Below are 9,894 nucleotides of genomic sequence, written 5' to 3' on the forward strand. Positions count from 1 at the left end.
TTGCTACTCAATTAGTTTATAATGACCTTATTGCACTTAATGACATCTTTATTTCCCATGGTATCATTAATCAGTGATTTATTTGTAAACAAAACTATTAAACTATGACCTCCAGTGAGTGATCACCACATGCCAATAGCACCACTGTAAGCAAACTATTTTTAGCAGTGTTCAAAAAGCCCTATTCTCCTCACTTAACCTCAGTGTGACACTTGACCCATGCACTATATTTTGGGCTGCACCTCATCGTTAGTTGTGACTTTATTCTATATTAGTTTTCCTGTCACATTTTGAGGCATGCTACGTTTTACTATAAAGTCGCAGTAGTTATTTATTTATTTATTTATTTTTAGGGATTCTTGCTTTATAAATTGTTTTTCTTACATGAGGAAGGCAAAGTACACTGTAATCCGATTAAATAAAGTTTGAATGAAACCCCTGTTGAACTTCGACGTTTCACCCCCAGCTTTTGTGTGGGGGGATGTGTGTGTGGGTGTGTGTGAGCGTTGAACTTGGCCCTGAGAGGCCACCCGGAGAACCAACCAGTAGGCGGGGGTGTGCCTCAGCCTCTGCACTGTGTCTGGTATAAATACATTTTTGTCTCATGTTCAGTTTGTCTTGAAACACACACACACACACACACACACACCAGCACTCCGGAGAGGCAGGAGCACCGCCTGGGAGGTCAAACACACAGCATGGCAGCGCCAAAGAAAGTCTGCGTCATTGGCTCTGGTAACTGGTGAGCGCTTTTTGGACATTTACATGAACTCTGACCCCCAAAAGGGAGACTCACACTTGTACTGCTGTGACGTTCCTGTGGCCACTGTGCTGCACAAGCCTGTGTTTATCGTGACATGATCGTGCATTACGGTATTTGCAGCTCCTGTTGTGTCGCCATAATAGACACTGTTGTGCACACCGTACGCACAAAGTTTATCATCGGGTTATTGTGGCGCTTCTCTGTGCGCAAAGCCGTCAGACAAATATGGTCATCAAAAGCACAGTTACTCAGCTGCCTACTGGTATGTCATCGGCCATGTAATGTTGTGCTTGATTTATTTTGACTGATAGTTTGTTCAACACTCTAAGAGTTTTGATCGACATCTGCCATACTGCAAGACTACAGATTGTTACACATTTTGCTTTATTATCTCGTGAGCTGGCTGAGATTCCCCCCTTTCTCTCTCTCTCTCTCTCTCTCTCTCTCACACACACACACACACACACACACACACACACATAAAGTATTTGATGTCACTGTTGCCAACATATTCAAAAGCCTTTCTAAAGTGCTCTGCCAATTATTTCAGTGACATTTGTAAAGAGTCATCATTCATCTGTAGTGTGGATATCAGCTGAGTGTTGTCTGCAGGATGCTGCCCACCATATTATGTCATGTACATTCCTTTACGGGACAGGGGGTTTCACTAACATGGGTTTATGAAGGCCCATACTGATGCCGATATTTTTAGACCGGAGACTGTGCTGATACTCTGTCTTTAAATCTGTGCGTTTTTAGGCGAGACGTTTTGTGCCTTTGGCCCATAATCTTGTTCTTATCAGGGTGGGAAAGAAACTGAATATGTATTTCAATCATGTGACACAAAAAACGCTCCACTGAAAAGCAGACAAATGAAATATTTCAGGTGGCCTGGCAATGACCCTCTCCTTTCATTCAGAGGGAACCTCAGTAAAAAATTAAGCTTTTAAATGAAAAAAATCCTTTGGAAACTGTACATTTTGTTGCATGCTTTATGGAATGTTTCTATGTGGCTGTGTTCAGAGAGGAAGCTCTGTCACCTGTTTTTGTCTGTTGGTTGGTTGGTTTATTTGTTGTTTGCATTCATTGTGTTTCTGAATTCCTGTCCACTGTTTTGCGACACAAGAAGTCTCAGATCATCACTAGTACAGATTTCTAGCTCCTTCCTGTTGATACTAAGACAGATGCTGTGTTCAGGCAGTGCTCAGTGGTGTGTCCTGATGTCCACAGGGGCTCTGCCATTGCCAAGATTGTGGGTGCAAATGCAGCCAAGTACGACAGGTTTGAGACAACGGTGAACATGTGGGTGTTCGAGGAGACGGTGAACGGTCGTAAACTCACAGAGATCATCAACACTGACCATGAAAATGTCAAGTATTTGCCTGGTCACAAGCTGCCCCCCAACGTGGTAAGTACAAAGCAGTGCTTTATAACACTGTTGTTTTTTTTTTTGTTTTGTTTTTTTTTTTGTTTTTGTTTTTGTTTTTTTTTTTGGTGGGGGGGTGGGGGGGGTGGAAATGTAGAAATGACCAATTGATTTGTACATGGTGAACCCTCCTTTGAAATCAGGCTTAATGAAGAACCTGGAAACTTGTTTAATTTGAGTTTGCAGGCTGTACATACAGAATTTTTTTTTTATTTATTGAGTACATGAATGTGGCCACATGAAATTTAATTTGAATTTAATTTAATAACTTTTATTTTATTTTATTTTATGCGTTCCCTCCCCTCACCAGTTGGCTGTCCCAGACTTGGCTGAGTCTGTGAAAGGAGCCGACATCCTGATCTTTGTGGTCCCTCACCAGTTCATCCTCCGTGTGTGCGACACCATCAAAGACCACATCAAGAAAGATGCCGTTGGAATGTCCCTCATCAAGGTAGAGCTTGTCTCCCCTGCAGCACATGTGAAAGCTGCATCAAAGCATTTAATTTTCACTTCCATATGTGAAGGTAACCATTCCACAGAGGCCTCTCTGTGAAATCTCCATCTCACACCACAATAAAGAACAGGAGCCACGTTTTCAGAAAGAGCCAGATACGTGTGCCTGGCACGTCTGCATATGTGCATGATTGTGAGTTGGGTGCTCATCTGTATCTCACAGGGTGTAGACGAGGGGCCAGAGGGTCTGAAACTGATCTCCGAGGTGATCCGCGGGAAGCTGGGCATCACCATGACCGTCCTCATGGGAGCCAATATTGCCAACGAGGTCGCTGAGGAGAAGTTCTGTGAAACAACTATTGGTATGGAGGGAAAAACACACACACACACACATATGTGTGTGTGTGTGTGTGTGTGTGTGTTTCACCTTACAAGTTAACAATTTACCACAGTCATCTGAATTCGTTGAGTGCAATTTTTAAGGATAGAATCATCTCTATTTTTGAAGTATTGACTTTAGGTGGCATGATTTTGACAAACTGGAAATATCTAATATAATTTGAATTAAACTCTAGTGTGATTAAAGAGAAACCTCCAATATTTCTGCAGTGCAAGACATGACTGACAGATATCTAATAAAAACGTCAGTGTTTGAACTTAGTCTAGCCTGGACACCAGTGGAGCCATCCTTCCATCCTTCCATGCATTTCCACACCTGCTTATTCCTGTTCAGGGTCACAGGGGGCTGGAGCTTTTCCCAGCATGCACAGGGCCAGAAGGCACCACTTCGTTCTTTTTTCCCATATCAATGGAGCCACAAGAAAAACCTTAGAAGTCTAATTTTAGTGTTTCTCTTGTATGTACATGAACTAAAATCTGGATTCTGTTTCACTTGCACATTGACTGGCACATCACTTTTTATGCCACACAATACACAGAACAGGACATGTTTTGTGAAATGCAAATACTGTTTGTAAAACAACACAAAAGACACAATTTATTTGCACTGTCTTGCTAAATATTTACACTTTTAGAATGAAGGAAGAATGAAGAATGAATTTCTAAATGGGGGAATTAATTGCATGTTTTAATACCACACAGGCTGCAAAGATAAAGCCATCGGCCCCATGCTGAAGGAGCTGATGCAGACCACTAACTTCCGTGTGACTGTGGTGGAGGAGTCTGATGTTGTGGAGATTTGTGGAGCGCTCAAGGTCAGCATTTCTGCCCACTGGACGGATTTACCTTCTTTTCATTCCCTTGTATATTTGGCAGAGGGCATGTATCAATATCCAGTTGTCAAGGTTTTCTGTTGATTTTGTCCATTGTAGGCGTTCTTAATGTGGAAGTTTTTTTCCGCTGTTCCTGCAGAACATTGTAGCAGTAGGAGCGGGTTTCTGCGACGGCCTGGGATTCGGAGACAACACCAAGGCGGCAGTGATTCGCCTTGGCCTCATGGAGATGATTGCCTTCGCCAGGGTCTTCTGCACAAACTGCCCCGTCTCCCCCGCCACCTTCCTGGAGAGCTGCGGCATCGCTGACCTCATCACAACCTGCTACGGCGGACGCAACCGCAAGATCGGGGAGGCTTTTGCCAAAACAGGAAAGGTACATTGGAGTACTCCTTTAAAACTACAATTGTGATGCTCTTGTCTCCATCAGTGTTTTTCTTGGTTAAAATCCCTCTCTTTGAGGATCCTATTCCCTTGCTTTGTCTCTCTCTCTCTCTCTCTCTCTCTCTCTCTCTCTCTCTCTCTCTCTCTCGCTTTCTCTCCCTCTCTGTAAACACCCTTTCTGCCACTTCAGTAACATAACATCAAAACTGAAGCATCAACTGTTTCACTGTTTAGTCCATTGAGCAGCTGGAGAAGGAGCTCCTGAACGGTCAGAAGCTTCAAGGTCCAGCGACTGCAACTGAGGTCAACCACATCCTGAAACACAAAAACATGGTGGACAAGTAAGTTGCATCTCGCTGACGATTGACCTCAAATCATTACACTGACTTTTATCGTGAAGTGGCTTGTGCAGGGATATTTACAATCGCTGATGTATATTTATTAAGGTTGTGCTGAAGCATGTGAGCTAGGATTTTGCAGGCACAAATGAATATAAGCCAATAATTTTTTTCCCTTTCTTTCACCCCATCCAGGTTTCCTCTTTTCAATGCGGTTTACCAGATCTGCTTCAACGGCCACCCAGTAAAGGAGTTCATCAGTTGTTTGCAAAACCACCCGGAGCACATGTAAAGGACTGGCTGGTCAATCGATGCTTGAAATGGACTTTTATACACCAACAAGCCCGGGCAATTACAGGAGGAGCAGCTTAGATGATGACTGTGCCTCATCTAACTCGACTCCTGTCTTGCGTGAACCTCCAAAAACAAAAAGGGAGCAGAGCGGGCCCCCATAGCTAAGCTGCTGTGATGACCCTCTGCAATTACACCACCACCAAAAGCATGAATCCCATTTCCAACTCTGTTATTTCTCATTATAAACATATGGCTGTTTTTGTTATATAAATCCTCTACATCATATTTGTCATAAAGCAGTGAATAAAGGGGTATTCCAATGGCCTTGGTATTAACTAGAGTGCTAATAAGGAAATGTCGCATCGTCTGTAAACTGAAAGTGCCTTAACTTGCCTTGTGACTGGCATGTATGAGTTTTAAAACACTTGAATACATAACAATAACCACTCCCTCTGTGTTGTTTCCCCTTTGGAGCTGTTGAGATGTAACCCAATTACAAGAATCGTGTGGGAATACAGTTTTGGAGTAATCAACGGCTGTATTTTTGGTCTGTTTTCATGTGAAATGTTTTCTTATTACCTTGACAGACTCTCACACAGTCGTGGTCATGGTGGTACCTCGCAGACAAGGATCCCCGCAAACCCATGTGCTTTGCAGCCTCACTGTAACCTGACCTGAGCTTAACTAGTCTGCCACTCTAAACTCTTCACCTTTACCATTTTCTCGAGCGTCTCCTTCAGCCTCTGCACGTCGCCCGCTCATGCACACCGCTCATAATTAATCGGGTACAGAACGGATTATCAGTGCTTGAATGTGAAAATGGTTGCGTTCTTTTTTTTTTTTTTTTTTTTTTTTTTTTTTTCCAAGCCCTTACTTCACAACCTGGCTGATGATTCACCCGAAAAATGCCTGTGGGGAGGTGTTCTGGTTTTTGATTCTGCTGGCATGCAGGTGATGAGGAAATGCCTGCCGTCACACTAGAAGGTCACGGGTTCATGTCTAATCAGCATATCCTTGAGCAAGATATTGAATCTCTGTACTCTCAGTCATTGTGAGTCACAGATTAGTGTCACCTAAAGGCACTAGGACTGACAATGGTGTCAACTGGATTGCAGCTGGCTTTATAGATACCCTGCCGGCATCATAAGTCTCATTTGCTGAGAGATGCACGAGCAACCCTCGCCCCCCCTCTGGATTATAAATGGGCTTTCTTCCTTTTCTCTGGATGACACAGTTTTTTGTTGACTCAGTTACCCAGCTCTAAAAGGGTAACCATGAAGTTACATAATTTGCCACTGTTTATAATTGGATTCCCCTGGCCAAAATCCCTCACATAGTTATTGAGTCAACTGCCCTATGAGACTTCTAATAATAACGTGCTCCAAAGGGGCAAATGTCCATCTATAATTAGAGAGCTGAGAGGGGACACACTGCAGCTGCCTCATCCTCGCTAAGCAACTCAGATTTGCTAAGATTTGATTTTGATTTTGATGTCTGTTTACACATATGCAACAGACAGAAATCGACATGTACATAAACAGAAAATGTGATGGAGAAGTCCAAAAACCCCTCAAAGGGGCTTGATCACGGAACTCTCCAGTGCATAACTCTCCAGTGCATACTTTTCCATTAGAAAAGGAGAGAAAATATTGTAAGACGGGGAATGGGGGCGAGTGAGGACGAGAGATTTCACGCACTAGCAGACATACATATATCATGCAAGCACACTAAGCAATTAAATAAAATTAAAAGGACTAATTAATAGTGGGAAGTTTACAGAAATAATCCATCACATTGTAAACGAAAAAAAAAAAAAAAAAACCCTTTAGCTTTATGGCGCTCATAAAATTGTGCAGGAACGAAGTTTCAAACATGATGATGACAGTGCTTTCCATATGACTGAACCTCTACATTAAACCAAAATGTAATTCAGAATCAGAATCCAAAATAATTTATTGATCCCCAAGGGGAATTTGTGATGTTTGAAAGATAGGAGGCCTGAGCTTGTAGTTTTTTTGAGTGGGATAATTGTGGAATTGATGACTGAGGGAATACTGTTCATGAAAATATGATGGAGTGGTCCTGTTCAGCGAACTGTGTACAGATAAAGTGATCTGTACTTGGTTGACTTGATCAACACTGGAGATGCCTGACTGGAAGAACACTGGTTGTGATGATTGAGTGTGATGGACACAGCTGACGATTCTTAATGCTCAGACGAAAAGTAGGGACAAGTTTAGTGGGATGAGTACTCGCCCAGACTGAGTTACAGTAATATGCTGTAAATATGAATAAACTAAAGAATCGTATAAAAGAGCGGGAACCCCAGTGTTTGTCACAGATTGGACTTTTTCCAAAATACCAGCACCTTTTGCAATTTTAGTTGTAACTGTGCAAACCTGATTTTTCTGGTACAGAGACTCATCAAGTTGTACAGAAATCGTCTTGACTGCACTTTATCATGTTACTGTTACACCAGTCACAGACCTTAATGAGTTCTTGAATCAATACTTTAGTGATATCATCAGGATCTTTACGTGGGTAAAAAAAAAACAGTTGTGTAATCAGCAAATAAAACTTGAAAATTACATAAATCATTAATATAAATCAAGAATAATAATAGCCCAAGGATTAATCCTTGAGGCACACCACACAAGTGACAGAACAAAAAGAAGAATTGGTGAGAGACAAACTGATTTCTGTCTTGAAGGTAACTCGAAAACCAGAGCAACACAGATTTTTTTACTCCAAGATGGGAAAGGTTTTGAAAAAGAATGGGATGACTTACAGTGCTGAAAGCTTTAGGTAAGTATAAGAGGACTCCTATAGTGCTTTCCTCTCTATCTCGAGCTTTATAGATTTCATCATAAAAGAAGAGTGGTTTCTTCTAAACCCATATTGATGTATAGGCCTATATAAAATATTATGCCTATCCAGATGATTCAGCAAGTTTTGATAAACAAGTTATTCCAGCACTTTTTCTATTACAGGTAGAATTAAAATCATTCAGTAATGATTGGAAATGGCCGTGTCATCATCTTGCTATTTTCAATTTACCAGGAACACCATCTTGGAGAGCTTGAGAATGTGAGTTGAAGGCTTTAGTAGTGAATCCTGGATTGACTCAAATAGACTACCAGGGATACTGTCAAAACTAGGGGACCTTCAGGATCTCAGTTTCCACAACCAGAGAAAATTGAAAATCTAGTACAGGAGAATTCATAAACTTTAGACTAGAGAATTACTTTTATTAAGTGGAATCTAAGAAGCCAAGTTGTCTCCCATTTATGAAATGAAATGATTGAATTTAAGGTAAATTTCCTGAGGCTTATGAAACCATGAACTGTCTCAAATGCTGATGGTAGTGTGTTAAGTCTGCAGAAGTCATTAAAGCAGGAGTAATCCAGGGATTATCTGATCAACAGTGAGATTTAGTGGAAACAAGTGTGAGGGGGAAAGATTCCTTCTAACATCTAGAAGCAATACCAGAAAAAGAGGTGGAGGCCTTTTGAGGATCATCAGATAGAAGGATGGGTTACTTGTCCACTGATATTGACAAATAATTTAAATAATTTGTTGTTATAAATTATTTTATATATTGAATTTGCAAGGTAAAATGTTTTTGGGAAGTTATACTTTTTTGAGACTATAAAAAAAAAGATCAGATAACCAGCTTAACAATAACAATGATCAGCAACATCCATGGACAAGACTCCAGATTTCAAAGTTCTCTTATTCTATAAGTAATAATAATACTAAAAAATCAAATCAAATCAAATCAAATAAAAATCTTTATCAGTGCAGCTGATTTTTCAGTTACTCTGGTGGGTACTACAATCAAAGAATGAAAAAATAAAGTATCAATCAATAAAATCTGTGATTTGAGTATTAACTTTGGAGCTGATAATGTTGATATTAAAATCACCCATTAAATAGCAGCACTTCCATTGTGAGGAAACAATATGCACATGTGATTTACCAGTAATAAATCTGAAATATTAGAATTTGGTGGTCGATAGATACACCCAATAATGGTAATACTTAATCTGAAGAACACAGCCTCAGCAGAAAGCACAAACTGGGCTTCATGTGGAATACTTTCAATCATAATTTAGATGTATGGATAACCCTCTGCTGATTTCACCTTTTCTACATCTCCTCTGTGAATATGCTTGGCGTTTCAGACATGGTATAAGATGGATCCATTATAGACAGCCACTTAGAGGGATATATCTGGGTCTACTTTTCTAAAACTTACCCATTGAATAGTTGCATTTTGTTTTACTTTTCATATTCCACCTCATTTCTAAACTACTTTCCAAATAATATGCTCTGAATTAATTTTTGTAGGTGTCTGAAAGCATGATGGTGGGGGGAATAAATGTCTGAGCTCTTTCACAGGGGAAAGTGTGCAGGTCAAACTTTATTCTAACGTTAGATGACAGTGCAGGGCAATTTGTGGATGTAATACTTTAAACTACCACTAGGCCGTGCCCTCACTTCAATCATTAATGCATCACCTCAGCTCGGCGTTACCTACCTTTTATCCATCAGCATATTAGATAACCTTATCTGCCTGATTACTGGGCGGAAGTAGGAAAGCAAACAAAATAGTATCCCACAAAAGGGGAACAGAGCATGTGACACCACGCGTGTTTTACTGAAAATGACAAAGCGACAGCATGCATGCTAACATCCACCCATCACCTCGCTGAGTTTTTAATGTGGGAGGTGGGACCCGCTTCACTTCCTTAATTCCAGCTCTCAGGGCGGTAGCTAAGATGAGTCAAGCTAGCTCGTGACAGTGTGGGTAAGACAGGATGTGAAGGCTGCTTTCCCTTCAAAAGAAAACCATAAAAATGAGTCGTTTATGGGAAAAAATATTAGAGTGCACATGCATCCTCTTAAAACGCTTACTGGGTCAATATTTTAATAGGGAATCTAATTAATCTGACACTGCAGCCTTACATTATTTAACATTACTTAAAATCACTGCAACAAACT

At 40.8% G+C, this 9,894-nt stretch overlaps 1 protein-coding gene across 1 annotated transcript; it reads left to right on the plus strand.

Annotated features, from left to right (window-relative positions):
• Positions 1-628: 628 nt before the first annotated feature.
• gpd1b (glycerol-3-phosphate dehydrogenase 1b) lies at positions 629-5,420 on the plus strand. The gene is made up of 8 exons (XM_030051666.1): positions 629-742; positions 1,994-2,171; positions 2,500-2,640; positions 2,866-3,004; positions 3,744-3,856; positions 4,014-4,250; positions 4,493-4,599; positions 4,792-5,420. Exons 1-8 carry the CDS (start codon positions 699-701, stop codon positions 4,886-4,888), a joined length of 1,056 nt encoding a protein of 351 aa, XP_029907526.1. The 5' UTR covers positions 629-698; the 3' UTR covers positions 4,889-5,420.
• The last annotated feature ends 4,474 nt before the right edge of the window (positions 5,421-9,894 follow it).

Source organism: Myripristis murdjan, chromosome 5, assembly GCF_902150065.1.
Source record: "Myripristis murdjan chromosome 5, fMyrMur1.1, whole genome shotgun sequence".
In the NCBI taxonomy this organism is placed as follows: Eukaryota; Metazoa; Chordata; class Actinopteri; order Holocentriformes; family Holocentridae; genus Myripristis; species Myripristis murdjan.

Bases quoted from the DNA above. Each gene is read 5' to 3' on its own strand.
- gpd1b (XM_030051666.1), top strand. From the start codon at position 699: ATGGCAGCGCCAAAGAAAGTCTGCGTCATTGGCTCTGGTAACTG. The intron at 3,857-4,013 runs GTCAGCATTTCT...CTGTTCCTGCAG, and splicing joins AGATTTGTGGAGCGCTCAAG to AACATTGTAGCAGTAGGAGC. The intron at 4,251-4,492 runs GTACATTGGAGT...TTCACTGTTTAG, and splicing joins CTTTTGCCAAAACAGGAAAG to TCCATTGAGCAGCTGGAGAA.